At 43.4% G+C, this 16870-nt stretch overlaps 1 protein-coding gene across 1 annotated transcript in view; it reads right to left on the bottom strand.

Moving 5' to 3' along the window:
• Window positions 1-3687: 3687 nt before the first annotated feature.
• The window catches only part of LOC146009635 (parathyroid hormone/parathyroid hormone-related peptide receptor-like), a 30040-nt gene continuing 16857 nt past the window's right edge, over window positions 3688-16870 (bottom strand). Inside the window, exons 8-13 of the mRNA XM_083150086.1 lie at window positions 16738-16798; window positions 15969-16035; window positions 14894-14988; window positions 11969-12110; window positions 5523-5564; window positions 3688-4170 (exon numbers count right to left, since the gene is read on the bottom strand). Coding sequence (XP_083006212.1) covers window positions 3883-4170; window positions 5523-5564; window positions 11969-12110; window positions 14894-14988; window positions 15969-16035; window positions 16738-16798 — 695 coding nt within the window. The 3' untranslated portion in view covers window positions 3688-3882. The remainder of the gene's footprint in view (window positions 4171-5522; window positions 5565-11968; window positions 12111-14893; window positions 14989-15968; window positions 16036-16737; window positions 16799-16870) is intronic.

Raw genomic sequence — 16870 nt, 5'->3', positions numbered from 1 at the left:
GGGACTCTGAGGAATATACCCCAGGAAGTTTAGATTTATTCTAGATCTCAGACTATTACAGGTAAATGCATTAAAGCTGCTAAAAATGAAAAGGTGATGTTGCCCATAGAAACCAATCTGATTTTCTGTGTGTGTGTGCGCGCGCATATATATATATATATATATATATATATATATATTCATTTCTCTATTGCATCCTAGAACATGATAGGCAGAATCTGGTTGCTATGGATACATCACCGTTACACCTTAAATGTGTGCTTAGCCTGGTTAAAAGGTTTTTTTATTTATTTATTTTTTGCACCTGAAACATGAAATACAAAACAAAGACTGCTAAGGGTGCAGCCTGCAATGCTGGCATGTCTTTGAGGGTAGTGTCCATGGTGGAGCAGTCAATCAGTTAATCTTTCAGATATCCTCCTATTAGAGCCTATGCCAAAATCAAGATTCTTGGAAGACTAAGGGCAGAGACCTTAACAGTTTCCCCCTAATACTCTCATGATTTGGCATGGTTCATTGTGGGTTTACAAACTGTATCACTCCGATCAGAACTGCTGCAGCCCACTTTTTGACTACGTTATTTCCTTTATTCCTTTTATTTAAGTATCTATAAGAACAGTTCTCAGAAAGGCACCTGTAGCAACACATTTTCTTTCAAGAAGTCTAAACATAGAATAAGAACAGGGGTGGTTTTGTGCCAGATAGTTAATAGGAATTTTCATTGTAGGCTCAGTCATCCTTTGGCTCTAGTTGTGTTCTGAGAAGACCGAACTAAAACAAAACCTCAGAGGAATGGAAACTGCCCATCTAGTCTCGGCCGTGACTTACCCAGAAAGTTCTGCTATTTGGAAAAAAAGGAGAGTAAAAAGACTGCTGCATTTTGTCCAAGAAAACTTCTAAAAACTCTGAAGGTTTGTCAATTTGCTAAAATTATGGGTAAAATTTAATAAGATGAGAGATTCAGAAAGTGTGAGATTTGGTAAGAAATCTCCAGGTGGTTGTTTTTTGTTTTTTTTTTAAAGCGGCAATCATTACACTGCAAAACCAGTTTGATTGCCGCTTTAAAATTCACTTTCTCAATCTCTCATCTTATTAAATTTCCCCCTGTATCTTTGACACCCGATCTACTGGAGGAGTTATCCTACCATTTGGAGAGGTCCTTATGGTCCCCAGAGAGCTCACATTCCTGCACGAAGGATGGTTCCTAATCAGGACCCTGATGCTTACAAGACATGTTGCAAAAACCCTACCAATCACACAAAAAAACATTGCATGGAAAAAAAACTGTAACATGGTTATGTAAATCAGGGAAATCACAAGAGAAAATAGGAAGCCATATAAAAATATAGTATGCGAAGAGAAATTATAAATGGAAAATCTGTGTTCAAACATAGGATTACCAAGCATCATTTAAAAAAAAAAGATGTACCCAGGAGGAAGCAAAGCATGGCACAAGAACCTTATCCCAGTGCCCTAAACCAAATGTCCTACTTTTAAGTAAAAAAAAAAAAGAAAGAATTGGTTTTAGATTAACTACCCACCTCAGTTCCTACCAATAGCTATGTTACAGTCTCAAATGTATTTGAGATCTATTGGACAGTGGAATGATGTCAATATAGATCTCCCATACCTCAGAAAAGAATCTTGTACAGCTCTCCTTCCACAATGTCTCCACCCAGTCCATTTGGAAAACAGATGCTAGCTTTTTCATGAAAAGAAAGGTTCCATTTGATTAAATTCTGAAGTAATGATCTCTCTTCCAGTTCTTTTTTTTTTTGGCCATAATTTACTAATTCACTTTTGGCATAAATATGTACAAATGTAGCCACGTTCATCGGTTAGGCGCCGATCGGCAAGTGCAACTCTCATCACCACATTAGAGCATCTAGTTTGTTCCTGTGGCTCATAGAAAAACAATGAGTGTCAAAGTGTCAGGGTGATGTTTCCATGTTCCATTTGGTGTGCCAGACAAGCATTTGCGGCTACATCTGTATTAATGTTCAAAAACTTGACCAGTGGACAGTCTCATGAACAATGAAAAAGATCTGCATTACTATTATTACATTTCGGACAATGTTGACAATCCCATAAAGTAATGCCTCTTTTTGGGTGAGGATAAATAAGCTTAAGTAGTGTATTAACATCAGAAATAAAATCATTTCAATCTGGTTGGCTCTGCCAACGTATGGAAAAATCAGAAGGCCCCAACATTTTTATTTAGCATCAATTAGCTTTAATTGCTCTAGTAATATTTAAATTATAAAAGGGTTATATTTTTAGGACACTGAATACGTAAGGAAAGGTGACCTGTTTTGACCCACTGTAAAAGGATGGATCTGCCCCAAATAGGACAAACGAGGGTTATGTTTAAAAGCATAGATGATGCTTTATTATAGTATATATGTTAGTCTTCTCAAAAAAATTGTCTCCAAAGCTGTTTGTCGGGATTACCAATATGCAGGAAAATAATTGGTAAAGGCAGATAGTCTAAGTTCCTTAAGTCTGACTGAGATACCCTGGAATGTGGGCCAGTTCTGCAAGAGGCATAGGAAGGTTCTAAAGTGGTGGTTCCCAAACTCAGTCCTCAAGGCACTCTAATAGTACAGGTTTTAAGAATATTTTGCGGCTTGAGTACAAGTGAGTTATTTATTACCTCATTAGTTTGAATTAAACTATCTGTTTTTAACCATGGATATCCTTAAAACCTATGGTGCCTTGAGGACTAAGTTTGGGACCACTGGTCTGGGGCCAAACAATAATGTGCAGTTCCCCATACCATCTCGATCTAGACTCCACTCTCCATTTAGCAGAAGCAAGGTCCTTGGCCAAGTATACAAGTCTAATTTTTTTTATGATTGGAGCTATAGAAGCATCTGGATTACCGAACAAAAATATACAAGAAAGGCACTTCAGTACTGCGCCACTATGACTTTAATGGAGATTCTCCAAATCAGGATGCTTTCTTCCTAAATCCTTGAAGTGCCTATACTGTATATTTTGTTTTGTTTATTGTGGTATTGCTTACAAAAGTTATTTTTTAAGTTGCCCTCTTGATATGTAAGTGGTAGCTGTATAAATTGCACCTTATGAACCTTTAAACTGGGCACACACTGAAGCAGAGACTTCTCTTAAGTTAGGCGTATTCCTATCTTCTCGTGTCTAACAACAAAAATAACATCTACATCCATATGTGATCTTTATACAACCAAGATTAAAGTTCAGCCATTGCCATTTTATGCAGGGCCATTGGGTCATTTTTAATTTAAGAAAAGGTGGAACTTTAGAGCGTTATTGAGCCGTGCTACTATACAGCCATATAGATTGAATGGATTCAGTATTGAATCCCGGCGGTCGGGATCCCGGCGTTCAGAATCCCGACAGCCGAAATGCCGACAAGGGGGGGACGTGGATTGCCCCCCCTTGCGGGCTCGCTGCGCTCGCCACGCAGCGGGCCCGGTGCCTCGCTACGCTCGGCACACTAATTTATTCTCCCTCCAGGGGTGTCGTGGACACCCCAGGAGGGAGAAAGTGTCGGCATTTCGGCGGTCGGGATTTTGGCGGTCGGGATTCCGGCGTCGGGATTCTGAACGCCGGGATTGTAACTGCATCCCGATTGAATGGTCATAGACAACCGCAAACTTTGGAGCGTAAGGAGCTTGTAGCCTATATTGGCAAACATTTGCATAGTCTATTAATGTTGAAATGCTATAAGTTACATCCATAACAGCGGATACAATAGTTTTGGACTTAAAGCCTTCTGAGGGATAAATATAGACATAGCAGCACTACAGCTTTACATAAGATACTAACAAATGACATCCACTAATTCCACTTTGTCTTGAAAACAATAGTCATTTTTTTAAGAGGGGCATGGTCCAATTTCTAGGAAGCTGCACAAGTCTGATCGGTGGTGCCTTCTTTGCTGTTTCCCACTTGTGGGTTGTCCGACGGTGTGGTACTTGAGATGTATCCTGGCAGGTAGGACGCAGAGTGAATTGGCAGTGGTACCGGTTTCCCTCTGGCTGCCATGCTTAGACAGACACTGTTTGTGGTGTGGGACAACACTCCACCATAATGACAACTGCCTCCAGTGCTAGTTATGCGTGATTTTTGTTTAAAATCAAGGGATAAGCTCCTGCGATGCCAGAACTTGCGCACCTCAGCCTGCACCTATAGATAGATAGATAGAACGAGAAGAGTGTCCTTGATCAATGTTCTACAAAATATAAAATTTAGTTTATACTGACGAAGACAAGAAGAAGTGTATGCTCGTTTGGTTGTTCTTTATGAATGTACTCCAAAAACATGCCCTGCCCCCTTTTACCAATTGTTATCTACAGGATATGTAAAATAATCCGTGAACACAGTGGCACAGCGATACATTTGAATACAGAACAGGCATAATTCATGATTGCCCCTAATCAATTTGAATGTACCGTTAATAATTGCTCTAGAATCAAACTCCACCCCCAGCACCTAATCCACCCAACTGTCTTCTCAGCAACATTGTCCATGTGCTAATAAGGACCCTAGACCTTCCTCTTCTCTAGCCACTATTCCATACCCTTTTCCCTCAGTATACTAACATATGGATGTTCCCCTCCATCTGTTTTCATGCTGAAAAAGTTTTCTCCTTATACAGTATGCTCTTGTACATTTTCTTGCAAATCTGGTTTCTCATCCTTAATTTTTGTTTATGTGATGCATTTAATTGTGATACTGACATACACTTTTCTACAACATGATGTTACCTCCATTTATTTATCTTCTATACTCTCCATCTTCATTAATAGGGGTTTATTTACTAAGATGGGAGGTCTATTGAATACGGGATGTTGCCCAAAGCAACCAATCAGTATTTACTACTTATTTAGCACCTTCTAGAAGATAACAGGTAGAATTTGATTGGATGCCTATAGATACATAAACCTATTAGTGTCTTATAAATATAATTCTTAAAATTAGGGAAAATAGGCAAATCGAAACAAATATACACATGGGGATAATCTCTAAACAGTAGGGGAGATTTATTCAAGCTTGGAGAGAGATACGGTGGAGAGTACCAATCAGCTCCTGGCATTTTTTCAAATATATCCCAGTAAAATGACAGTTCGCAGTTCATTGGTTGGTACTTGATAGCTCTCCATTAATGGAAGTTTTTACTATAAACTACACTAAATTTGCATTCTTCAGACATTTTTTTTCCCTGTATCCTGGACTCGTATTTCTACTTTACATCAAGTGTAAAATTATTTATCTTATTCCAAACCTACACAATCAGCTCTGAAATAATACAAAATGTCCTACTCTTTTAAAATGGTTAACTTTCATGAATAGTGATATAATAGATATTAATCATATACAGATATGGATTATAATTATGTTATTTTGTACTTAATTATTCATTATCTAATGTTTAATGATATATAACAGATAATGGGAATGCACTTCTATTTCTCACTCAAATACAAGGAGCATATAATTTATAAAGGTGGATATCATTTCAAAATATGCATTATTACCTCTCCGTTGCAGAAACAGTAAATGGTCGCTACAAAGAATCCCTGGAGAACAGAAATAAATAGGCATTACAGTTATGTCCACTAAACAAATGTAACATTAGATTAACGCTCAACATATATAGGGGTATATTTAGTAAAGATTAGTTAGATTTTCATCAATTTTATTCATTTAATCATAAATTAAGAAAAAATAAAACCGATTTTGTGTTTCCAGGGCTTAGACACTTTTTACATTTCAAAAAATAGTTTAAAAATAATAATCTTTCAGTAAATGTGTGTTTCTTTATCATCCATAAGGGATACTGGGGATTCACCTAGTGCTATGGGGTATAGATGGGGTCCAAAGGAGCATGTGCACATAAAACTTCAAACAGGGTGTGTCGCTCCTCCCCTCTATGCCCCCTCCTGCAGCTCAGTTTAGAGAAATGTGCCCTCAGGCACTTTTTGCAACGTGGAGCTTAGGGGGGGGGGGGGGGGGGGCGATAACGACCTCTTCAGGTGCTGATCTGATTCCCGCTGTTGGTATACGTTCCGGAATGGGTTAGTGTACCACCTGGCATTGTGCCATGGCGCACACGCCTGCAGCTTGCCGCACACCCCTAACATGTCTGAAAATGTATGAGTGGTGGGCAGAAACCAGGGACCCCGCTAGGGGCTTACAAGGGTTAATTTGTGCGGCACATGCGCAGGGGGGGATACGGCCCCTCTCTGCGATCCCATAACCCCCCTGCACACACTGGCAGCCTTTTAGTAAACAATGACCTTCGGGCATGGCTTTACATGTTATATATATATATATAATTGCCAGTATAAATATTCTCAGTAGCTCCCGCGCCATTACAGAAGGAGGAGCTACCTCAGTGTGGGACCCGCAGTGACTTAGGGGATGCGGCAGACCTGTGTTTCCACTGTGTGTACATCTGTGTACAAGTGTGACTGTTTCTTTCATTATGGGGAGAAAGTGCACTGTATGTAACACCAGGTTTTGATCAGTGCAGCTAGCTATCTCAGCATACTGAGGCCTCTGAGGGGAACTTCCTGAACCACAGTGACTGAGTTCAATGCTATGATGCAGCAAATGTCTTTGCAAATAGCTGCCACACAGCACTAGGGTGGCCAATCCCAGGATCAGAATCGGCGGGATCCCAGGATTTGGCCCCAAAATGTCTGGGATTTCAATCCCGGGATTGGAGTGTCCAATCCCTGGATTTGTGGATTAGACTGCGCATGCGCAGTCTAATGCCGGGCAGTGTCTGAGCACTGCTCTGCAAGCCACACCGATGTGCCTCTGCTGCCGGAACCCTCCACCATACGACCCCTCTTGGCCACACACAAGCATCTCAGGCATCACACCCGCCACCTCCCACCACTCTGCTGCCACCTGCCAGGCTCCATTGAAGTAAGAAAATGTGGAGAATGGGGGAGTGGTTAAAAAATGCTCCAGGGTTAACATCCCTACACAGAACCAAACTCAACAGTTACAGGTGTCTGTGGAAGGTCTGCAGAAAGCTGAAGACTGTTTGCATCTTCCTCATGTTTTTAATGCACCACAAAAGCACAGGCTTATAGAGGTTGACTCTGACTCCAAAGAGGAGGAGTAGCAGCAGGAAGGCGAGAAGGTGAAGTTTTTGAAGAGGTTTATCCAACTCAGAGCTTCAAACCTCTTATTGTGGCCATCAGAAATGTGTTACATATACCTGCTGAGGAATCTGAGGCGCAGCAATCCTTTTTCTTTACACAGAAAAGGGCTAGTGTCACATTCTGGATTAAAGGATTTGAATGACTTTTTCAGAAAATCGTGGGCATCCCCAGATAAAAAAATTCCAGATTCCCAAGCATCTAGTGTCCACCTTCCCCTTTGCTCCAGAGAGCAGAGGGGTCTGGGAAATCCAGCCAGCAGTTGATGCCTCGGTCTCTCGCCTGTCAAAAATATGTTCCTGACGCTTCCTGAGATGGTCACCTTGAAGGATTGGGTCGATAGAAAGACTGAGGGCAGGTTAAAATCTTTTTACTGTTTCGGGTGCGTCCTAGAGGCTTATTATTGCAGGCTGCTGGATGACTCAAGTCATTCACTTATAGGCGGGTCAAATTCAGGAAGGCCTGGCGGGTGAAAAGACCCTGATTTATATGACAACCCTGGTTAAACACATTCAGGATACCATGTGTGTCCTTTGTGATACCTTTAAGGAGGTCGGTGTCATTAATGCCAGGACCTCCACTATGGTGGTCTCACCACACAGATCCTCATGGCTGGATGGCTGATGCTGAATCCAAAAAGCGTAGAGGCACTTCCCTTTATGTGGAAGTTATTGTTTTTCCCAGGGGTACAAACAAACTTGAGTGCAGCACTTGCCCACCCCACAGATTTTTCAAGTCAGGTCTGACGGTTTCCGTGGTTACTTGGGATACGCTACTAGTGGAGTTATAAAAGTTGGTTCGGACCAGGGTAATTGTCCCGGTCCCGTCTCCCCAAAGAGATCAGGGTTATAACTGAAACCTATTCATCTTACCGAAGCCGGACAGCTCTGTGCGCCCAATTCTGAACCTCAACCTGTGGCTGCAGGGCATCAACATCATCCCTCACCTGGATGATCTCCTCATAAAGGCGGGGTCCAGGGAACAGCTGCCAGCCAGCATTTCTCGGACCACAGCTGTTGTCACAGCACAGGTGGCTTCTATATTATCAGAAGTCTCACCTGCTGCCTACCCAGAGACTTCTCTTTATGATTCTGGACACAGTGGCCCAAAGGATTTTTCTTCTGCCGGACAAAGCGACGGCCATTCAGGAATTGGTCAGGGAGGTACTGTCTCCAAACCGGGTCTCAGTCCATCTCTGTATACGCCTGTTGGGGAAGTTGGTGGCGTCCTATGAGGCCATCCAATACGCGCATTTCCACGCCAGGAGTTTTCAATGGGATCTTCTGTGTAAATGGTGGACTCCTATCTGCACATATTGTGTAAGGAATATCCCTGACTATGTGCTCCTCCGACCACTAGAAGTCTCTGTATTTGCAAGTTTTCCCTTAGTTTTGCCCTTTTCCAAGATGGTCAGTTTGGATTCAAAGAGAAGCCATCTTGGATCCTGTTTCCTGTTTAGGCCTATAAAGGGCACTTCCTGGATCTAATCCCTGTTTGAGTATTGTGCTTGCTCAGCTCCTTCTACCTGCCGCACGTCTCTACATCTGACTACCCTCCTGTGTATCGAACCGGCTTACTTCTGACTACCCTCCTGTGTACCTAACCGGCTTATGTCTGACTACCCTCTTGTGTACCGAACCGGCTTACGTCTGACTATCCACTTGTGTACCGAACCAGCTTGCATTTGGCTATTCCCTAGTATATCTGCTCGGCCATTGGACTTCAGGTAATACCACCAGAATCATTACATATTGGCTGATACAGCTATCCCTTTGGGCCAGAGTTTCTCTGGCGTGGTGGCTTCAGTGGTCTCACAGTGGGCAACAGTTCTGGATCCAAAATTGGGTCCTTTGAATGACGGATGCGAGCCTAAGAGGCTGGGGAGCTGTAACCCAAGAAGTACAGATTCAGGGCAGGTGGTCAAGCCATGAGTGTCACAATCCTGCCAGAACTCAGTGTGTTTGTCCTGTCTTACCTGCCTGTCAGTCTTGTTTCTCAGCCTGCTGCAGCAAGATCAAGATCTGAGCTTGTAATGAGCACCTGGGTGATTCTAATTCAGCCATTAACTCTGTGGTTACCACTTGAAAGATACAAGTTCCCTGTTGGCCTCATCCAGAGACTGTTCCAGGTGTGGCCATTCCCAATCACCCGGATGGCCAATCAGTGCTGCTCTGAGGGGTTATCCTCCCAGCCCTGCATAGACACTTTGCTTTTGCATTATTGTCAATAACTTGAAAGGAAGCTTCAGCTTGTGTTCCTGCTTAAGCTCTGTGGTATTCCAGTTACCCAGCATTTGTATCCTGCTTCCAAGCATTCCTACACCTGTGAGCTTCCAAGACCCTGCACCAGCATTTCTACACCTGTGAGCTTCCAAGACCCTGCACCAGCATTCCTACACCTGTGTCTCCAAGTACCTGCACCAGCATTCCTACACCTGTGTGCTTCCAAGACCCTGCACCAGCGTTCCTACACCTGTGTGCCTTCAAGACCCTGCATCAGTGTTCACCTGTTCCTGCATTACAAGTACCTGCACCAGTGTTATTCTGTACCCGTATCCAGTACCTGCTTCCTGTCCCAGCACCTGTGTTCCCAAGTCGCCTGCACCTGTGCTTCCAGTTACCTGCACCTGTACTTCCAAGTTATCTGCACCTGTGTTCATCTGTGCCAGTGTTCATCTGTTCCTGCCTTCCGAAGTTACCTGCACCTGTGCTTCTGATTTACCTGCACCTGTGCTTCCGACTCACCTGTACCTGTGTTCATCTGCACCAGTGTTCATCCGTTCCTGCATTCCGAGTTACCTGCACCTGTGCTTCCGAGTTACTTGCACCTGTGCTTCCGACTCACCTGTACCTGTGTTCATCTGCACCAGTGTTCATCCGTTCCTGCATTCCGAGTTACCTGCACCTGTGCTTCCGAGTTACTTGCACCTGTGCTTCCGACTCACCTGTACCTGTGTTCATCTGCACCAGTGTTCATCCGTTCCTGCATTCCGAGTTACCTGCACCTGTGCTTCAGAGTTACCTGCACCTGTGCTTCCGAGTTACCTGCACCTGTGCTTCCGAGTTACCTGCACCTGTGCTTCCGAGTTACCTGCACCTGTGCTTCCGAGTTACCTGCACCTGTGCTTCCGAGTTACCTGCACCTGTGCTTCCGAGTTTCCTGCACCTGTGCTTCCGAGTTTCCTGCACCTGTGCTTCCGAGTTTCCTGCACCTGTGCTTCCGAGTTTCCTGCACCTGTGCTTCCGAGTTACCTGCACCTGTGACCACTTGCACCCGCACGCTCCAGCATCTGCACCTGTGTCCACCTGCCTCTGCATGCCTCAGTACCTGCACCCGCAACCACCTTCACCACTGCCTACCGTGCTTCCGGCACCTGCTCTCCAGTGGTCCAACTCCGTGCTTCCGGCACCTGCACTCCAGTGGACCTACTCTGTGCGTTCCAGCTCCTGTGCTCCCGTGCCTCTACTACGTGCCTCCAAGTAACCTATCAGTTCCCAGCTTTCCAAAGACTTTTACAGACTTTCAAATGTCCCCTGTACCAGTTCATTCAATGCAATAAACTTTACTCATTTGTATCCACTTGCCTCCGTCCTGTTTCCATTGGGTTGTCAGCTAGCCACCAAGGTCACTCCCGGGTCCCAAATCCCCAGTCGTGACAATGAGTCTCTCCTTCTCATCAACATCCTGGAACTTTGGGTGATTTACAAGGCTCTGATTCAGGCCTCCCATCTGCTCCTAAATCAGGCAATTTAGGTGCAGTCCAACAATGCTACAGCTGTAGCATATGTAAATCATCAAGGAGGGACAAAGCAGCAGGGCCTGCATGTGGGAGCTCTCCATGATCCTCCTCTGGGCAGAAAAGTATGCAAGGGCCGTATCGGCCATTTTCGCTCCAGGCGTGGAAAACTGGGAGGCAGACTTTCTCAGTCACCATGACCTACACCCGGGGGAGTGGAGTCTCCACTCACAGGTGTTCCAGCTGATCACGGACCGGTGGGGTTATCCGGACATAGATTTCATGGCATCCCGTCTCAACAAGTAGCTGCAGCTTTACTGTGCCAGGACCAGCGACGCTAAGGTGGCGGTGGTGGACACACTGTCAACGCCTTGGTGAAAGCAGTTGGTATACTTATTCCCTCCAATTCTGTTGCTGTCCCGAGTACTCCAAAAGATCAGGAGGGAGAGGGTGCAAGCAATTCTGATTGTCAATCTTCTGGTCATGTTGGTGGATGAACCTTGGCCTCTTCCGCTGAGAAGGGATCTTCTTCAGCAAGGGCCGTTCGTTTATCCGGACTTACTATGGCTTTTCTCTGCATCCATGAGGGAGACTGGGCGCCCTCCTCAGTGGTTCGCCTATCTGCAGGTGGAGTTGAAACTTTTATTACAACAGTTTGATGTTTTATTTACGAATTGTGTGTTGGTTCATTTGTCTCACCCCTTGTATCTTTAGTTTAGTTTTCTCAAGTATGTCTTCCTCCTTCGGGCTCAGTTTTACCTACACTGAGCTGTAGGAGGGGGCATAGAGGGGAGGAGCCAGTACACCCCGTTTGAAGTTTTTTTTGTGCACAGGCTCTTTTGGACCCCACCTATACCTCATAGAACTATGTGAATCCCCAGTATCCCTTATGGACTCCAAGAAAAGGATTTACCGGTAGGAATATAAAATCCCATTTTTTTTGTCCTGTAAACATCAATTTAGATTGATTTCATCAGTTAAAAATGAATAAAAAACGACTTCCCCATAGAGTGCACAACTGATGTGGTCATACCAGTATTAGTAGGTTTGTATACTAACAATACACTGTTACCTGAGAGGAATTGAAAAACATCTCATAATGCATCTGTATCTGCCAGAGCAGCCCAGTCACCTCTGTGTAAGGAATTGCCATGAAAACAACATAATGTACACCAAACAGTGGCATAAGAACCAGTGTTGACTTCAGGAGTTTCCTGCATAAAACAAATGTAAACAGTTAGTTATTTGCAATAAGCATTTTGTACCATATAAATCAACCACAGTCCAAACAGTACATTGTACATCATCTCCAAAGGAGGAATGATAAGCTGTTTGCAATCTAGTATGTAATTATTTATGGCATGAATATCATTAAGTTGAGTACAGTGGTTTGGGGTGCACTTGCAAAGGTGCCACAGGTCAGTGGGCCAGGACCAAATCAAGCTATTTATTTTTTTCAGTTTGATAGGCAAACCAGTGTAGGTGGCTGTGAATGATAAAAGCAGTGCAACCCTGTCCACCAGCACATAAATGACCCTAAGGATAACAGGTAAGCACAATTATTTAAATATTTTTTGCTGAATTTCTCAACAAGAAACCTTTGGCGTAGAGGCGCCATGATAAAATACTGATTCAAGAAAATTTAGGAGCCACTGAAGGCAACGTAGTGCACATGGGATTATTTCACAAAGAGAACTCAGCAATTTTTTGTCAGAAAAGATGCTAACATATGGGGGAAATTTACTAAGATGGAAGTTGTATTTCACATGTGATGTTGCTATGGGCAACCAATCAGAATCTACTTCTTTTTCATTTAGCCCCTTCTAGAAGATAATAGATCGTATCAGATTGGTTGCCTATAGCAACATCCCATCTGAAATATAACTCCAATCTTCGTAAATATCCCCCATTGTATCTAGAACTTCATTTGACAGCAGCATCTTTATGTTTGAGGGGTGGGAATGTGCAGTCTTGTGTCAGTGGTCTGCGGTGCTGATTCAGAGGTGGACACTATGGCGATTTTTTTTTTTTTTTTTTTTTGTACTCAGCTGATGCTTGCAGATCTGCACATGTGCAGATCTGTGGCTGCCATGTCACTCTCACATTGTCCCAAAAGCTGGACAATGATTGAAATGCTGTTAAAGCTTGGGTGCAGAAACGGACAGTGTTACAGAAAACAGGTGCGTGAGAGCCCTATTTTTAAAGCATTCCAAACCATTGGCTGTTTCACCAGCCTTTCTGCCTGCAGTAGCATCATTTCAGCAGACATTTCACCTGAATAACCTGAGATTACTCATACAGTACAGTATGTCCAAAGTTCATGCAATGGCTGTGATATATAATCCACCTTGATATTGGCCCCACTGCTGCATCACAAACCTGACCCTGCTGGAGGAATGGAGGCAGCTGCAAACTGATATTATTAGCCTTTATTTATTAGAGAGTACATAAATGAATAAGCAAAACAATGACTTATAGTTGAATACAATAGAGGACAAGTACATGGTACTGTACATATACATTGCTGCATCAGCAGAGGACACTGAAATAAGGGTGTGATTCTAGTTGATTAGCTTGTAGTGCGGGGGGCGGACGGGTGATGTCAGCAGATATCTGCCCGCCTGCTTCCCTCACAGGGTGCTCGCAGATGTAAGACACTAGAGAGGGGTCTTACATCTGCGAGTGCTTACAAAATCACTCGATAAATGGCGACCATGGAATGATTTTGTCCCTGTTAAACATCCATTTGCATGTGTGCAGGGAAATTGGTGTGGATGGGGGGGGGGGGGTGTTCGTGCGGGTGCCGGGCGGTGTTTAGAGGACCCGCAAAGCTGCGGGTCAACCACAATCACCCCTTAAGTATCGGCATGGAAGGAAACCATAGGATTTGGGAGGGGTAGACAGTGAGCATGAAACCTAGAGTTAAAGTGAGATTTATTTATTTTTATTTATATATTGCACACGTATATTCCGCAGCGCTTTACAGAGAATAGATGAACATTCACATCAGTCCCCGCCCCAGTGGAGTTTACAATCTATGGGGCAGATTTATTAAGCTTGGAGAAGAGATAAACTGGAGATAAAGCGGAGAAAAGGTAAAAGGAGATAACGCACCAGCCAATCAACTCCCAACTGTCTTTTTCAAACACAGCTGATTGGCTGGTGCTTTATCTCCTTTTACCTTTTCTCCGCTTTATCTCCAGTTTATCTCTTCTCCAAGCTTAATAAATCTGCCTCCCTACCACATGTACACATACACAGATTCTCTATAGGGTTACTTTTTTTTGGGAGACAGTTAACCTACCTGTATATTTTTGGAATGTGGGAATTAACCAGAGTACCCGGAGGAAACCCACGCAAGTATGTATGTATGTATGTTAACCATTACACCGTCCGTGCTGCTAGGTTTAGTGAAAAATTGTTATCTGCATAGATTCACTTTTTCACTAAATCACATCATTAATCATTTCCATTGCCGCAGGCTTCCCTCACCCCTCCGGCGGCTCTTGGCCATTTCAAACATGGAGTCGATTCATGAGCCATTTAGAGCTCGTGGCCAAGGAGCTTATTACCGTGGCTGTTTGTACACAAGCTCTGAAATGGCCGTAGAGCTGCCGCAAAGGCGAGGGAAGCCTGTGGCGCTGCGCTCCACTCTTCCAATCTCTTAGTGGCAGCGGTGAAGGCACCGGAGGGGATGGGGAAGCCTGTGGCGCTGCTCTGTGATCTCCTTCACGTTTCAGATACGGCAGCCGCCGGAGGGGTGGGAGATGAGCAGCAGGGGATGTGGGATGGTACGGCACACCGGAAACATATTTCTTAAAGGTACGCCGTACCACTCTGTACCCACTTACTTGCACTAATGAATGTACAGTATGTACTGGGTCTGTGCAGAGACCTGGAGGTCATGTACCGTTAGCGGTCCAGAGTTGACAGGGCTCATACAGTTATGTCTATGAAGGGTGTTTGTGCATAGATTATACACATTTCAGTAACCTACCCATATTGCTGGCGAGGGTCTAACTTTCCTGTGTTGGTCTCCCATAGTTTTGAAGCAAGAACTCGGATAATGTTTAGAAACAAGAAGAAATTGACCTAGGGTAGACAGAGAGACATTTTAAAAAAATAATACTGTACATCTGTAATGTGTGTGTGCAGCATAAATCTGTAATTTAACTTTATCTGTTGCTCAGCATCAATCTGACATTGCTTATGTCCTTAGCAATCAAATTGGTGCTGCAGATGCGAATGAAAATAGCAATATGCGTATGCTCCGCTCATAGCCAGATTAAGTGGGGGACACAGGGCATACTGTACCATGGGCCCCTCTTTGTCAGGGGACCCTCCTTTATAAGGGCCACCCCTGGTCAGAGCACACTGACATCACTAGATGTCACTTGTATGCAGCAGCAGAAACAGGCAGCCAGAATGTAAGGAAGACAATATGCAGTCCATGCCAAGACACACTAGTGCAGGTTCCATGAGCTATCGGAGCTGCAGCTTCCCTACTAGAGAAGAGATAGGATGGTGAAGAGAGCTGTAAATAACACCGGGATCCCAGCTTCTCTTCCCCACATAGGTGTCTGGACATTATTAAACTATTAATTTAAAAGTAATATATACCATTGGTTTAAGTTTAATATACACAATCCATACATCTCAAAATGACCTATCCAGGAATACCCTCTATCTGGACTTTCTTTATGATTGCTTTCATCTGTATTGAAGGTTTCTAATCAATTAGTTCAAAACAGATGATGCCAATCATTTATTAAGAGTGAAGTCCAGGTAGAGAGCATTTGAGTCCCCCCTCTATGTAGTGCCCCGGGTACCTCAAGGCTTAATCCTGACTTGGTTCAACTCATAAGAGGTCACATCTTTGTCTACCACATGCCCTCAGTTGCCAACCAGTAAGGCTCATTCAGTTACCTATGAAAAACAACTGAAATGTCTATAACTTTTGAAAAAATATGTTTAAGAACAATGCAAATACAGAGCCGTCCAATAAATATATGGCCTTGCAAAGTGGGGAAAATTAACTAAATAGTTCAGTGATCCAGCTTTAATGTACATACCAATGTGGCTGCAAGAATGGGAGTCTGATAAATCCACTTCATGTGTCCAGCACTCAGGTCCCAGCACCTGTATACAAGAGCATATATGCTTCTTAAATATTCACAAAACAGCAAATTGAAATATATAACAGGAAAATTAGGAAAAATTCATCTGCGCTCCTGCACACAAAAGGCAGTACACTAGTGCCCCTTTCTCTGTTACACAGAATTAGGACTCATCTATAACAGACATAAATAATAATAATAATTTTATTTATATACTGCTCTTTCTCCAATAGGACTCAAGGTGCTTAACAGAAGGAATGAATGTAATACAGTACAGAAAAGCTTTTCATAAGCAATACTTAAGGGAATGAAGGAAATGCTTGAGTAAACAGGAAAGTCTTGAAGGACTGGTAGGCATTGCCCCTCTGCATCAGATTTTCTATTGTCGATGGGAATGCAGTTTAGGAATACCCCATTGGGAATAGACTACCATTGATTTCCAGAATGATATAGTTTATTTTTTTTATTTTTTACAGTTTACCAAATATTACTGTCCTGGAGCAGATAATGCAGTTTAAGAGAAAAAAAATCACTCTGGGTCAGGTGCACTAAGCCTTGAAAAGTGATCAAATGAGGAGTGACAAACCAATCAGCTCTTTACTGCCATGCTACAGGCTGTGTTTGAAAAATGACAAGTAGGAGCTGATTGGTTGGTGGTCTATCACTCTCCACTTTATCACTTTTCAAGGCTCAGTACATCTTGCCCTATATGAGAGATACATACTGTGTATCAGCCAGAGACACCCGTACACTCGCCCACACAGAGACAAACACTGCTGGGAGACCTGTAAGAAATTAATAATAAAATATATAAAAGAAGACATGACCGAGAAAGTCAAATCCATGCATAAATGCAC

Source organism: Crinia signifera, chromosome 6 (assembly GCF_055691185.1).
Source record: "Crinia signifera chromosome 6, ASM5569118v1, whole genome shotgun sequence".
Classification (NCBI taxonomy): domain Eukaryota; kingdom Metazoa; phylum Chordata; class Amphibia; order Anura; family Myobatrachidae; genus Crinia; species Crinia signifera.
Note: the sequence above shows the minus strand (reverse complement) of the source record. Positions and strands in the feature narration are given on the sequence as shown.